Source organism: Atractosteus spatula, chromosome 13, assembly GCF_055471065.1.
Source record: "Atractosteus spatula isolate fAtrSpa1 chromosome 13, fAtrSpa1.hap1, whole genome shotgun sequence".
Classification (NCBI taxonomy): domain Eukaryota; kingdom Metazoa; phylum Chordata; class Actinopteri; order Semionotiformes; family Lepisosteidae; genus Atractosteus; species Atractosteus spatula.
Window position 1 is genome coordinate 42,226,033 of NC_142718.1, and position 16,856 is coordinate 42,242,888.

The window sequence follows — 16,856 nt, forward strand, 5'->3', positions numbered from 1 at the left end:
CGTCTCAGGCCGCTCACAGTGCCACTTTTCTTCCTTCTTGCTGTTTTCCTGTGCTGTTCAATATTTTTCAGTTGAAAATTTCATCAGAGAACAAGGAGGGGAAGATATAAGGAAGGATCAGGTCTCAGTCTGCTGTCTCCTTCACTTTTTCTACTGTCTGCTTGCACCTCCATGTACTCATGCTACCTTGCACCCCAGTGTCTAACAGTCTGTACAGAAAGCATCCCACCTTCCCTCCAGCTGCCCTTCTCTCTGCCTCTTTGGAGATAGTGAGTGGTCATGCTGCTTCTGGTTCCCCATTAGCCACAGTGGTCTGGGCTAATTGGGTGGAGTGGTGGCTCTGTGGCTAAGGATCTGCGCCTGTGGCTGGAAGGTTGCTGGTTCGTATCCCATGGCCAGCAGATGAATCCTACTCCGTTGGGCCCCTGAGCAAGACCCTTAACCCCAGCTGCTCTAGACGGCACCGTATAAATGGCTGACCCTGTGCTCTGACCCCAAGCTTCTCTCTCCCCGACTGTGTGCCTATGTGTCTCATGGAGAGCAAGCTGGGATATGTGATCATGTTGTCCATCATAAAGACAGCGCAGAGTTCTGCGCTTTGTGCTTGGCGTACGAGTTCTGGCCTCTCTTATGCCAACATTTTCAACCAGGTGCAAAAATGTCAGTACACTGTTCCTGAGAAGCAATCATGGTGATCCTGTATCTCTGGAGCGCAGGGTTGGAAAAAGAGTGTTGGACTCCTTACTAACAGCACTTATATAAAGTTCAATCCCCAACCTTGTCAATGGCGATTCTCATCTGTTGGTGGTTGTTCTTCTCTTTCAGTGAACAGGGTTAGGGAAGTAACCAAACACTTTCAGGTGACGCCAATAAAAAGTTAACATCCCACTTTGCAAACATCTTGCAAATTTATGAAGTCACTTATTTACACAACTTTTTATGTCTGATTTTAAATTCTGATGACGAGTCTTACGGTGTCAGTTTCATTTTTAACTTTTTATAGCTTCCATAAAAAAGTGTTTTGCTTTGTCTGCATGAAATGTGTTTTAAAAATGTCCTTTCGGGTTCACTTTTCACTACATATGAAAACACTTTGGCAAATAACATAGTTTGATTTGATACTCTCCTGTAGCTTCAAGCATTCAATCAACATCAGTAAAACATATCTAAACAAAATGTAGCCTGTTAACAAATGTTTAGACCTCTGTCTCTGATGAAGAAGACATATGTGTAACAATTTTCAAGAAATATTTTTCTAATAGCTTTTTTCATCATTCTATGCTAAACAGTAATCACAGAGAGTCAAGCTATTATTCAAGAACTAATTAATAACTCGAAGACAATAATCCAAAGTTTTGTTTTCATCACAGTGATTTACATGAGCAAAAATTGATTCTAAACAATAGCTCTTGCATATTTTTACACCTGGCTTGACTTTATATTGTTTCTCAGCATTACTGAATAGTGTAACTATGTTGCTAAAATCATCAGTTTAATCACAGACGTGCATACCGAGGTTAAAGAAAGCAGAGCATTACAATTAGATTTTTGTTATTTAATACGTATCTTTCTCTCACTTTTTATGTAGAAAAATGCTTCTGACAACACAAATCTTCAGATCCAAGTTAAATCTTAAAATGGTTGAGAAGTGGAATCAGGAGGACGTTGCAGCAGCTGAAAGTGTCAGTCACAGAACTGGAACTTTTTTTTTAAAGTTCTCTGGAAGTGCAGCTGCCTAAATGAGAGGGATTAAGTTAACACCCTGCTTAGAGGAAGAGCAGGGCAGGATTAGGGCACTGGGCTTGGACATAGCAACCATTCAAGCAGGGACCAGAGCTTTTTAAAAGGGAAAAAAGCAGTCTTGCACAGCCCTCATGGGGATTCACAGCTGAATTGCCTGAACAAATACATAGACAAGTATAGTGTTGTCAACAACTTGTAGAATACCCTTTCTGGCGGCCTCGGAAAGCCCACGTGGCCACTATAAGCCCAGAACAATGGAGGAAAAACAGGTGGTCAAGAATTCTAGCACAAAAACACCTGCCTGTGAAACACAATCCAGGTATTCTGACATGTTGGAAATTTCCCATCTTTGAGGTTGCACTGGTTTACAAAGTTCACATGGTGTTCAGATTTTCAGTTATACTGCATCTTTAGTTAAAGTTACTTCTGTTGACATATGCAGTGACTGTTAAGATTAGGGTTAGGGTTTGATCCCACCCGAGGTTGTTAATATTTTTTCTAGTTTTGATTTGTTTATAATTACAGTATGGTACCATGCTAGAGGTGGATGCTTTGTTTGATATCTCTAAAATAAAGTGCCTATTGTTGGATTAATGCTTAATAGTGATTTGTATCAATGTTAAACTTGTGGAAGGAACTGAGTTTTGATAATAAACTAAAAGGTAATAAAACAAAAAAAAGACTTAAAGAATTCCCTTAGGTAATTTGAGGTAAGACATTGAAAAATGCTGATGAAAGACAAGAGACCTCCAACTAAAGAACTTCCACACCAATCGTACAATAGGTGAAATGATACAGTAAACTGCTGAGCCGAACAGGAAATTCCATACTGTTAATCCTGTCTGGTGCTGAAAGCATTTAATGGCATAATGTACATAATCTTATTTTGTTTGAATGAATAGAGGTGAAATGGAGACAGGCATTTAGGCAATAATATTGAATGTGGCTTGCTTAGTGGTAACATTTATCCTGTATGTAGAGACATTCTAATATGATTTTTTCATCTATAAAGTGGAAAAATCAGTGCTAAATTTAAGTAATCCAAAATTTACTACTCTGGTCGACAGTTCTTTCTAGTTGCTCTTGGACATTTGAGACGTCACCATGACCAACAGTCCCATTTCTGCAGTCTTACCAGGAAAAAAAATGGCTGAGCAAGAATCTCACTATAGCCCAAAGATCAAGTTGTCTGTGGGGGGAGCTATAAGATATTCTTCTGCTTTGGCTTACTAAATAGCATGGTACATCTGGGAATTCAATATACCACATTGTACTGCACTGTAAAATGACTGAAACAAACAAGGTCCAGTTGAAGAAAAGAAGTACAACAAACAGCAAGTGCAAGTTAAAAAGAATATCAGAAAGGGTGAGAATGAAATAAACGTAGCAACTGTGGCTGTAAGAAATAATACATGTTTCTTGAGTCTACAACAGAAAAAGAAGAGTAAAAGATGAAGATAAGTGTTTCAGAAAAGGAAAACATTCCGCATTCTTATGAAATAGAAATATTAAAGGTTCTAGGAGCACTTAGAATAGATGAATCTCTAGGGCCTGATGAGATTCTACTAAATTGTACTTAAGGAAAAAGACATTCAAACCATTAACACAACTATTCCAGGAGTCTCTCAAGACAAGGGTAGTACCTGTTAACTGAAAATTGCTAATGTAGTGTCCCTCCATAAAAAAGGGCAAGAAAAATAATTAAAGCAATTATATGCCTTGCTTCAATTACTAATAAGTCCATGGAAACAATAACTAGAGCTGGAACTGGAGGATATACAGTATGAAAGTATGATTCTAAAGTATGGTCAGAATGGATTTCTAAATCTAGATCTTGCTGAGCTAACCGTTTGAAATCATTGAACAATTCTGTGTAATGCAATGGATACAAACATATATGATACGGTATATTTTCATTTTCAGAAGGCTTTTGATAATGTTTCTTATAAAAGTCACAAATTGAAGTTGGCTGACATTCAAGGAAAAGCATGAATTTCGATTCAGACATAATTATTAGAATAAGAACCAGATGAATAAAAGAAAAGATAAAGGGTGAATGCTCAGATTGGAGTGGCATAATTAGTAGAGTACCACAGGGATCTGGGATCTATACTAGGACCACTGCTCTTTCTGAAGGTATATCAGTGATCAAGATTAGTTAGGAAAGTAGTTAGGAAAAATAAGTCATGATTAGCAAATATACAGTAAATGTATGTATATCATTTTCCAGATAATGTGGGGATAATGTAGGGAAGAAATAAAAAACACAAAAAATATAAGGATTTCCATTAATAATTGCATAAGTCAAGCAAGGCCTAATCTTTAACATTTTGTTCAGTTTTGGTCAATACAATATAAAAATATATTGCTGTCCTGTAATCAGTCCAAAGAAGAGCAATCTGGTACATTCCCTGTGTTAAAGGATTGCATTCACAGGTTAAAAGAATTGAACCTTGTTCATTATCAAACTTTTTATATTCCTATGCTGCAGGTGAATCATCCTCCATCCTCTCCTTCTGACCCTGACCTCCCTTAAGCCCAAAACTGACTCAACAAAGAGAACAAAGTATGAAGGTGAAGGTTTGTAGCCTGAAGTAAATCAGTTTATAGTTATTCTGAAATATTTACAGGTAGGTCTGTGTGGATGTAGTCTTGGTATAACATATTAATTACATAGCATCAACATAAGCAGATTGATGATGAGTGACAGAGAACTGCATTTAACTAGAGGAAGAAAAGCTTAGGCTGCAGCTGTTCAGCCAACAGACTGTATTATGAGGACACTGTTATGGTGCTCATAACATTTTCTCAAGGTGGTAAATCATATTCAATCATATCATATTCATATTCATATTCATGAAATGTTTACTGGAAATAATTCTAATATTTTAAATATATCAGAAGACTTCTTACCAGTGTATTTAAGGAAAAATGAATAATCTTAGAAAAGAGAGAAAAGTTTTGTAACTTTTAAATGACTTTGGCATTTAAACCATTCTCACATTTTTAGAAAGGAACTGGATATCTGTCCCTAAATTTCCAAATACTGTATGTAGTCAGTCTTGGGTGACAGTGATATAATGCAGAAAAAAAATCCCCAGTCTTCAGTACTTCTGTAAATCATTTGTTGTCTGAACGTTTTTGTTAGTGGAATCCTTGCTTAAAGTGGATAGCCCCCCCAGCTAATACAAAAGGCCTACAAGCCAAGAACAGCAATATATGAACCCAAGGGATACAGTATCCAATTGTGTTTGTCAGGGCTGACATCCATCATGCCATACTGGACTAATGTACTACATACTGTAGTCTTCCTTTTGCATGCTCTGAGTATCTGCTACACTAAGGCTGCCATTGAGGAAACAGACAAAAACTTTTCTGTAAACACAATGTTCAGTGCTCCGAATTCTCGTGAGCAAAGAATTTTTCCCTCTTGGTCTTAATCTTGCAGTAAACGTTGACAGACCACTGAACCTTGTTGTCAGCCATGACAAGCTTATAGCTATTTGTAAACAACTGTGTATGGGAAAGAAAAGGGGGCAACAGCCTTCGTTATCAGACTTACAGCTACGCATTTGGACGGGTCTTTGCTAACCTGGGGGTAAAAGCTGCATAACGTAGTTGGAGTCAGGTGATGTTGAGCATGCTGGTCCCTTGTGCATTTCCTTATTGTGAGAGAAGTAGGAGATATTTCATGAAGCTAAGTAGCAATCTCACATTGAACATGATAAAAAAGCTGAATTCCTAACTGCCATTTGCAGATCACGTTGGAAATCATAATGCAGAAAACACACCCCTAGAAAACAACGACTGACAGTGAAATGAAGCATCTTGAGTCTCTCACTAGAGTGTGTGGTGAGCTGGCACAAAATAGCTGCTGCATGTCACCTACACTGTATTTGACACCTGACACCTGAAGAAGGCTCCACGGCCGAAATGTTGTGTTCTCTTTCTTCTTTTTTTCAGCATGGAATAAACCTATTACTTGTTCCTTTGCAGCCTACGCAAGCTGACGCAGCTACCCACCTGAACTACACTGTATTTGGTTGCTTTAGTTCATCAGTGGATGGCGTGGGACCTCTACAAGATGTGTGGAGCTCTTCCAGATCCTATGCGATTCCATGTATAGTGCATGTATAGTGCATTCCATGTATAGTATGCAGAGTGTTATATACTGTAAATATATGCAATATCCTGTCAAGATGTCTGTTGGTAGGAAAATCTGACCTTGTTCTATAGGGAAAAAAGCCTTTACAGTAAAATGTAATAGTGAATAATTAGTAGTTTACATTGAGTACTGAACTCCAAGTTTCACACTCCATGTATTTATTTCAAATAAGTTATCCAAATGTACAGGCTAAGATTATACTCATTATTTTTTTTTTAATTTTGTGCTAGAAATAAATATTTTCCTTTGCCAAATAACACCTTTAAAATGAGAATGCCAATAGAATTGTATTATATTTAGTAAACAATACCATAAACAAAACTTAATTGATATTAACATATTCTAAATCAGCTTTACACTTATGATGCCGATATTGTTGCTGACAGATTTTATTTTTTTTAAAAAAAGAATAATCCATGTGTTAGAACTGGAACATGTCCCAATAACTTTCCCACATAAAATCATTAGGACATTCTCATCCCACACTATGAAAACACAATGAGAACAGAAATACTTTAATTTCTCAGTGCACAACGGTCATCTTTCATAGTAAAAATGAAAGTTAAAAAGAATTCAATACAACAGTTCAGGTCACTTAGGCAAAACAGCCATTTTATAAATTTAGTTGCAAATTTAACCTATTTACTTTTTGAATTTCCTCTTTAGGTTAATTTTAAAATACACTGTTTTGCACTACTATATTTTATGAGTCCCAACTACAGTATGGGTTAATTTTTATACTTTTGGAAATGCTTAATTTAATTTACATTACATGATAGCAAATGGAGTTCAAGATGGCCTTCGGGGCACATCAACGGTTCTAGTAATGGAAACCTTGTCTAAAAGGTTTTAACTTTTAATGCTAGTTTAAATTAAATGTAACATAAATGACACTCTTAATATGGTTTTTCTAGCTCTGAATATTTTATGCTTTGACACAGAACATTATCATATTGGCTTGAAAAGGCAGTTCTGCTTATTCTGTCTACACGATAATTTAAACTGTGAAATAATTGCAATAAATACACCTTTAAGCTAAAATTTAGATTTTGGGCTTTGTAAAAAAAAAGACTGTTTTTTTTTATTTCTACTGAATTCATACTGTATTTCTAACCTTTCTACTGCATTTATAATGTATTGTGAAAGGCAATAAAAAGTAGTGATAGTTTTGCTGATAAGACAAGGGTTAATTGTTTTGTTCATAAGAGTAGCTTTTTTGAGTCTGAACTGCATATATTTAAAGAAGTGAGAAGAAGACAATACATGTGAATTGATCACACCCTCTTTTCTTGGAAATGTGCTGGAGATGTTTGAAACACAGGCCCATCTCTGAGGGGCTGAATCACAATGATTCACAAGAATTCTCATCAGATTTTTTCTTATCATTCCAGCCTGTCTGTTGGTTCCCATGAATTAAAAATGGAAAATATACAGGTTTTTCGTCTTACTATGACTGTAGATAACATTCTTGCAGCTCTCGGTGAAAAGCCTGCTCATCAGCTCCCACTCACATCCTAAAGTAAACCTTTCTGTCCTGCTTTCTCCACCCCAACAGTTGTTTTTTCCAATCTTGGGAATTCACTTCAGTTAAAGTGTTTGACAGAGTTTTCCTGCTTTTATACCACTTAGAAGGTGCACATTTCTCAAACATTAATAACATTCCACCGAGGAAATTCCCATGAGCTACGTCTCATTAAAACCTCAGCAATGGCACAGGAAAATAAACCATTTTCAAAAATTGACCTTAAATGTTCATTCTCTCAAAAAAAGTAATTCTCTCTAAAAGCAGTAAGAGATATTTAAAATGACCTAAAAATACATTTTTAAACAAATCAGAACACTAAAATGCTATTGAAGAGATGAACACCAGATGGCAGCACTGTGACTTGTTTCACAGCATGTAATCAGAGGCCTTTTTAAGCTTTCATCACAATGTAAGACTTAGTTTGTAATGTACTGTTTAGTCTATAAACCACATCCAAACCAGATCTTTAGTTTTGTAAGCATTTTTTCATGGTATCTGTATTCCACTTAATTATGCCCTCAGAGAAAGGGAATTGCACAGATATACAAAAACAAATATTTTATAATAGTATATGTCTGCAACACACAGACGTCTGCAACATTTTTACATTATTAATTAATGAAAAATAAAGTGTGAAAATAACAAGAAGTCCCATGATTTACTATGTTTAGCCCTGTTCCCACTGGTGAATAACACAAAGCATTCCTTATACTGTACATTACCTCCTAGCTTGGGTAATTTTTAGAAACTTGTTCAGTTCAAAGTAGAAATAGTTCTGCTTCTAGAAACTGGAAATCTAGATCACATGATGCTGTTTATATGCGATGTGGATATGTACAAACAGAACGTTGTCATGGAAATTAAAATATATACTTTTTTCATTCTTGTTACAGGTCTTTCAATAAAACCGACTTTCTGAAATAAAAACTATTATGAATTCTGCAAAAAGAGTGTGGTGGTAAACTCATGTCTCCTTCAGATGTATTCAAAGTGTTCCTCTGAAAATAAAACAAATCTAGAACACAGTGAAACTAAATAAACTATAAAACTATTAACTACTCTCACTAATCACAGAAATTTAAGAAATACAGTACACTCAAAACTTAACAGGCAGTCTTCTAGTTTAGAAAACACTGATGTTTTTTAACATAATTGTAATAGGATTATTAATCATTGGAAGATAAGTCCAACTTAAAGAACAAGGAAATACATCATAATTATCATATACACACTACTGTATGTTTAGTGATGTAGTACAGATTGTATAACTCATAACACAGATATAATATAAACTAAAGAAATAAATATTCTGATTCTGTTTAAATGCTCAAATGGTACAGTAGATGTATTTATTCATGTTTTTATCATGTTTTAAATGTTTGTCTTGCATTTTGTTCATCTAAGCATTTTATTTTAAAGATAAATTGTAACATAGTTAAACTGGGTAAAACTTGGCAGTTTTTTGTACATAACAACAATAACATAATTTTAAGTAAATATGGTACAAAAGATAATTTTTGGAGTATTAAAAGGTAGAGGAATTAAGGAACTGAAAAGGACAGTTTGATATACTGTATAGTATAATATCCTTGTACAGAATGAGTGAACCAATGAAACAATGGAAAAAAGGATAAACAACAAACTGAAATCAGGTATACAGATAAGCCTAACTAATCATACCTACAGTATTAATTTACAATGCAATAATGATATTTCATCCCAACAAAAGTAAAATAAAATTATGGTACTGTACATTCACTTCCAGATTGTTGCTTTTAATTTAGGACACCTAAAATAATATACAGTATATATAAATATATAATTTGTCATACATTTAGCCCATCACAAGTTCCCATTTGATTTTAAACAGGTTTTAATAACTTGTTTTATTTTTTTGTAAAAAGATGTTTAATTATAGGAAGTAAAGGTTGTACGAGAACTATGTGAAAAGCTGTTATAAAATTATCCTTATAACAATTATTTTTTTAATCCTTAAAAAATTACAGGAAATTTGGATTTCTTTTTCCAAATTATTCATTAAGAAAGTTTTGGACATGTCTGAAAATACATACAAGCAAAGAAAGTCAAAACTTAAAAATTCAAAGGCATGAAATTTTATAATGAAAGCATGAGACATTGATCAAAAACAAAAATTAAAAATATAAATCTTCTTAGGCCCATCGATCCATCATCTGTAAGAGCTTTGCCCTTCAGTAGCTGGCCAGCACTTTAAGAGGTATGTCTCTTAAAATACAAATTGCTTCTGTGCTCACAAAATATGCGGTATTAGTAAGAACTTTTACACTAATTTTAATCCTACCATTGACTGACAATGTTGTCAGACCCCAGGATGGGTTTATATAGTTATTACACGCATTTCTCTGTCCATGGAACTTTGGATTATTTAAGATTATGTTGTAATCCCTTTAATCCTCATTGCGTTAAGATTTCAGTCAAAATACTGAACAGTAAAACACCACTCAACAGCAATGAAGTCTTAAGCATGTTATGAGATCTGGAAGCTCCCTTAATATTCATAGTTTCCTTTTTTTATTCTAGGAAAAAGCCAGCATTGCGGATGAGCAGAGCAACAGTTTGAACTTTTACAGAGTACTGTCAAAGACATTTACGGGGAAAAAAAAATTCACACTTCAGAATCCCAAAGATGTTTGACCCTGATTTGTCTTTAAAAGAGCATTCTTACAACATTTCAATGCAATCTGTTTTTCACTATGCTCAGTTAAAGACTAACTATAGCTGAAATATTGTTACTTGCCTTCATTTTATAAAGATTAGATTCCTGCAAAACCTCCTGAAAACGGGCTTCAGCATGCTCAGACTTTTACAGATCATGGGCTATTTAATCTGAAGCAACACATTACTCCTGTTCTCTGTGAATCACTCTGAATCCAGTGCATTTTAGGTTTTCCTGCTTAAAACATATACAGTATTTATATACCATGCACAGTATATGCAGTTCTATATTATACAGGTCTAGTCCTCTCATCCTTAGACCTGTGGATTCAGACATGCCTTTTCCACAAACCATAGAAGACATTAAAGTGCCAGGCCTGTAGTGCTCACTAAAAAAAGCCAAAGGAGGCATTACGTTTCAATTTTTATATCTCTTCTTAGTTGTGTGTATTAAGTGAGTGCTGTTATACAGTGCTGTCTCTTGAAAAGCAGTCATAAATACAGTATAAGTGTTTTATTGTTACATATTGCTCTTTGGTCTGTAACCTGGGTTAATTTTGTATTGAAGTGTAATTGCCTTTTGTATTTGTTTTAATCTTTCTGGTTACGATTCTCCCGATGTTTTGGTGGATTCTTGGTTTTTACTGTTTTACCCATAGTCTGCTTTCTGCTTTCTCTAGAATTGGTGTGACATCAGCCCTTAAAGTCAAATGTTGATTCTTGCTCCAGCCTACACTTCTTTTTCATTGTGCTTTGCTTTCCACAGTCATTTCAAGCAGATGTGTTGATTTTCTCCTGAGTATAGCTAGATAAGTACTGTACCTAAACTGATTGCTTTTGTATTGCAAGATCAGATTTTTGATAGAATAGTTTTAAACCACTGAACATAAAATAAATTCAGTTTAGTGCCTATATAAACTGACAGAGAGGACCTTTGGCTCTTGCACATTCTTGCTAAGCCTCCCTTTTTATCTTTTTTTATCATCTTATTAACTACAGGAGCTAAACCAGCTACTGCTGGTCTCCCTCTTACTGCAGCATTTTAGCAATGAAACTATTCTGTACTGTATCCTGTATTAATTCAGTGCTTTTATTAAGCATTGCAGCCAATCAGATAAATGCACTTACAGTCACTTCTCTCTTTTTAAAAAGAAACAGGAAAAGGGACAACATTTGTAAGACGATGTAGGAATGGCCACCCTTAACATACAGTACTTATAATCAAAGGCATTTCTGAAACGAAGCAGATACTGTAGCATTGATGGTTAGGGAGCCTGAAGAGAAGATAAGGTCAAAAGCAAAAGAGCATTGTAATTTTGATCACACAAAGAAAAAGCACATATACAACTGTACAGCCTGAGCAAGAAAATAGTTGCACTAGGAATTGTTACCAGTGCTTGCCATATTTCCCATGATGATGTTATTAAAACACTGGAGTTTCCTCTGGAGCTCTCACTAAGGACACAGTGTGTGTAAGTAGGTTAGTGTTTGCTTTTAGGACTCCTGACCTCCTGACCTTGGCATTTTTCCTAGGAGTAAAACCCTACAGCGGGCAGAACCCTCTCCTCGTGCATGTCGGCATGGCCTTTAGGATACAACTAGTGGTCAAAGAGCAGAAGCAGCCTAGAGAAACTTTCAAAACCTAACAGACTCAAAATGGCCCGCCATGTGCACTGACATGACGTGCTTTCTTTCTTTTTTTTAAAAACTGTCCTGGTGCTTATTCATTCCCAACAATTACAGCAAACTTTCTCTCTCAGATACTGTATGTTCGACATTTCCTGTAAAGGGGTGTGGGTTCCTCGTGATACTGGCCTAACAAATGTACCGGATGTCTACCTTCTTACTGTAGGTGCCGTTTTACTTATGCAGGCTTGTGTAATAATATATTATTAAAAAAACATAAACTATATATATAAGTTATCTTAACTTATCAATTTATTTAATTACATTCTAAAAGTGTTCCTCCGAGGAGCACCTAAAACATATACAGTAGTACACTCACACACTAATCGCTAACTTGTATTGGACTGACTTTGTTGTTTAGCATCTGTCTACTGTGTGCCTAATGTACTGTATATGATACAAATTACACTTTTTAATAACGTTCAAGTTACCCAAGATGAATGCAAGACATCAAACACCCACAACAGCTACATCATTTTTGTTGTTAGTGTGAAATATCAAAACAAATAATGTCCATTTATCTACTTCAAATTAAAAGTACTGTATAATAACCAGTATATATATAGTAGTTCAGGTGGGTAGCTGCGTCAGCATGCGTAGGCTGCAAAGGAACAAGTAACAGGTTTATTCCATGCTGAAAAAAAGAAGAAAGAAAACACAACGTTTCGGCTGTGGAACCTTCTTCACACCTGAAGAATGCTCCACAGCAACGTTGTGTTTTCTTTCTTCTTTTTTTCAGCATGGAATAAACCTATTACTTGTTCCTATATACTGTATATAGTACTTCAACCAGAACCTACATTGCGATTTGTTTCAAAGCACTTATTGGGACTGAAGTGGCATAAGAGTACGACAGAATTATAGTGCTACAACACAAACATCAGTGGAAATGAAAAAAACTATCTTGCCATTACTAGTTTATAAAAAAAGGGTCCAAGATTTTGAAAGATTGACTTTTGTTAATTATAAGGGTCTGTGACATCCCTCTTAAACAAAATATACACTTTTCCTTTGGCACTTGAAATTAGTGTTTCCACATCTCTGGCTGGAGCCGTGAGGCCTGACCTGCTGTAAACCTGATCTGCGGTAGAAATAAACAGGAAGACCACTCCACTTGGGCACAGGCCATTTTTCAGCATACAGCAAGAAATGATATTCATTAAAGCCGGCCCGGTTTTAAAATGAATTCTGTAACAAAAAACAATATCGGACATGCCAGTGTCACACAACCAGATGCGGTGGGTTGATTCCTGTTTAAGTTTTAGGCTTTTGGGGGTTTGAGTTTCAACAAAACCAGATCATTTGAAGAGAAGAAACAATTTCTTCTCTAACAGAAATTATAGTTTACTATTAAATCAATGAAGTGCCCTCATATAGCAAAACAGTTGAATAAATGTCATGAAGATGAACTTTGGCAGGAATTACATTGTTACCTGCTGTATGTGTGCATGTTCAAATGTATACATGTTGATCAAACTGAATCTGAATTACTTCACTAATCAATAAAGGGATGAAGGGATATCTCTGAAGTAAGCAGAGATACACATGTTGATGATAAATATACATCTATTGCCAGGGAGATAGCTTTGCCTGGAGGTTAGAACCATTGCCCTGTAACTCTTCAGTCCAGGGATCAACATCAGACAGGAGGAAACTTCAGTGTGGAGTATGACAACTCCTCAATGCTAGGTCTCCCTGTGGCTGCTTGGTTTTTCTGTGTTCCTCACACTTCAGAAAAGCATGCTGGACAGGCTAACTGGTGTCACTGTGTACTTGTGTGTGCTTGCCTAGTTGTGTGTGTACCTAACAAAAGTACTTGTTTCTCATGCAGACTGCAGCCCAACTTTGTACCCAGTGCTTTATCAATGGACTGTAGGCTTCGAGTTGCCAGGACACTCGCCAGGAATAAACAACGTTTTCATAGTGGATGGATAGGAGCCGGGACCAAAGTTTTCACAGAAAACTCACAGACATGAAATGCATTGGAATTCGCTTAGACATGTAGAAAATGTAAGCATTCACTGCCCCCTACCAGAAAGACGTTCTTTCGACTGGACTTGTCTGCTGCCCATTCAATCCTCGCTCCATAGAGGTCAACACTTTCCGGTTTGCATCCTGGTTTCTGACAGAAGGAACAAACTCAGTGACTTTAAGAACTTACTTGTGAGTAAAAAAGGAGCAGAAATTAGATTAGACTGTCACAAATATTAACAAACACATAGTATGAAAAATAATTATCTTCCCAAGTTTATAAAAAAAACACAGGAAAAATGAGCACCGTGTACATTCTCTAGTGTTTTAACTAATAAGGGAAAAACTCCAGAAAAAAAATATCCTAGTTTGCCTTCTTGATTTCTTTGCATGTTATTAAGGTAAAATTAATTTGGAATTTGAACATAGTTTCTTAATTATGTCGACTGCATATTAATTTTCTCTGAAATGAAAGTTTCCTGAATTTTACTCAAATAACATATTAGAGTGTGAGAGCTGCACTGGGAAGCAAATAATTTCATTCAGCAAACAATAAAGCCCTGTTCTGAAATCGTTTTTTAACTAAAAAGGAATTACAGAATATTCCATTACTGCTTATTTTCAGGCTTTTCTTCTGGGGTTACTGCAATTCAAATTATGATTACAGGACACAGTTTAAAATTCAGGAAACAAAACCGCTCAGGTGTCTTTCTGTTCCGTTGTTTACCCTATTTTGTCTTCATTTCTACTAAATTCAAATACCAGGAAATATTGGTCAGATAAACATCGACCAAGACTTTTCCCTGAATAATTAATGCCAATCAGAGGATATAAGGGCACAATACAAATGGACAAACAGTTATTTTCAATCATTTGCTTTCAAGCAATCAGTATTTCCCATTGCGTCTTCAGAAACACACAAACAACTAACGGATGGTTAAGTTACAGAAACAAATATTCTTAATAATAAAAATAAAATCTTAATATTTTCAATGAAATTATTGCTGTTGCTTTACAATCATGAAGTACAGAGTCCACAGCCAGGCTGAGAACAGACTCTGGCGCAGACTCGCCTTTCTGTCTGACTGCTAGAAACACGAGCAAGTCTGCATAAAGAAAGTGGCCTTGCACAATCTCAGTTCAGGGATGGGTGGCAAGATATAGGGTAAAGGAAAAAAAATAGGAACAAAGCCCAACCATCCCTCATTCCTTCTGCTTCACTTGTGGGTTGAAACATATTTATCTTTTTAAAAACAGACAAATAAATGAGAAATAAAATACACTAGGCTTTTTACAATAGGGGAGTAAGTGAAATCAACAAGCACATATGCCATCAATGAACAAAGTGGGTATGGTCCTTTTGCACAAAGGGACCAACTCTTTGAAGGTAAATCTCCAGTTAAGTGTACAATCCAACAAATTCCAGAGAAATCACTAGGAATGTGGTTTCACAAAACACAGACAACCATACATTCCAAAACCACAAGCATGCTAGAAATCACAAACCCTTGTTGACAGAGAGGATTTTGATAGATAAAGTGATAATTATTTAAATTGCCAAATTTGAAAGGACTGCTTTAAACATGTGTTACATGAGAAACCTACTGAAACTGGTCATATGTTCTGCATTTCATGGAAGCTTCTTAAGGTATTTCAAACCCACTAATCAATATCACTACCAATGTAAATGAATCAAAAGAACAAATCCTCAGCAAATTCCACAATGTTTAAATCAAAAACATTCTATACTCTATATAATTCTAAATTTAATTCACTTAGGACTACATGCTGTTGAAAAGCAATGACCTTTCTTTTGAAGATTTATAATCACACTTGAATACTCAGAACTGCTTGGAGGCTCAGAGAAATATTTTACATTTAAATAAACACCAAAAGAAAAGGTTGTAAAATCTGCTTCTTTTTCAACATAAATAATTTTTTTCCATATAAACTCTGTATACATACAAAAAAGCTCAGCTGTTTCTTGTCTATGTTAATTTAGCATTCAGCATTTATGGAAACACTGTATTTTACTGTATTTTTTTTATCAAACAATAAACACAATCTACCCTTAGTTAAGGTAAAAGTGACTATGAGAGTGATCTACTGTTTTTTGGTCAAGTAAAACCGATTATAGTGGTTATGTTAATCATTGCATTTTCAGCATTTTGCAAGTATAACTATGGCTAAGCCTTTGGAATGTGTTAAAGAAGGTGACCATGTAGAGGTTAAGATCTCCACAAGTCTGCTCTAGACATACAGATAAAATGCTTTTTCTGTACAAAAATGATAAACTAATAAAACAGAATTTTGTATTCTGTCTGAACAATGGCAGCAGAGACTAACAGTACATTAGTCAAAATTTGACATTAGCAAAAACCCATGTTCATCTACAGTATACTGTAAGTACTATAGTGTTGTGAAAGTTATGTTTATGATTGTACTTCACATGTAGAGTAATGGCAATGTAACTATAAAAAAACTGGGATTCCATGACTCACATTTATAAACTTGACATGTATAACAGTTCCTAAAGAAAATATACTGCTGTCTAATTAATATTAGATTAAGGTTATAAACAGTTTAAATAAACTTACAAATTGATTTATAATAGTAAGACTTTGTTATGTACACTACCTGGTGTCCTTAGTTTCATGGGAAGAATGCTGGTTTTGTTTATTTTAACATAAACAGTCCTATTTTTTTTTTGCTTAGTCCTTAAGCAATTTACATTTCACCCAGATTCTCCATAAATCTCAACTGAATCTGCAGTGTGTTTTTCTTTAACCTAGTTTGTGAGGCGTTTATTTGATAGAGTCTTATCAACTGGAATTTTGTTCATATTAATTGAAATGCTGTGCCTGTCTTTCTAACTCTTTGTGCACATGTGTATGCAAAGCCTATACACATTATCGGCATCATGGTAGGGTGCAGCATGATAGTGGATCTTTTCCTACTACATTCTCCAGTCACTTTGGAAACATCTTTAGAAATTGCAAAAGAATACCTTATATACTGTACTACATGGATAATTAGCCAGCTGTTTACACCTTAATTAAGTATTATGCAGTA

General features: G+C 35.3%; 1 protein-coding gene across 1 annotated transcript in view; it reads right to left on the bottom strand.

Moving 5' to 3' along the window:
• Positions 1–16,856, bottom strand: part of arhgap15 (Rho GTPase activating protein 15) — a 193,078-nt gene that overhangs the window by 141,331 nt on the left and 34,891 nt on the right. The window contains exon 6 of the mRNA XM_088931037.1: positions 13,846–13,935. Coding sequence (XP_088787163.1) covers positions 13,846–13,935 — 90 coding nt within the window. The remainder of the gene's footprint in view (positions 1–13,845; positions 13,936–16,856) is intronic.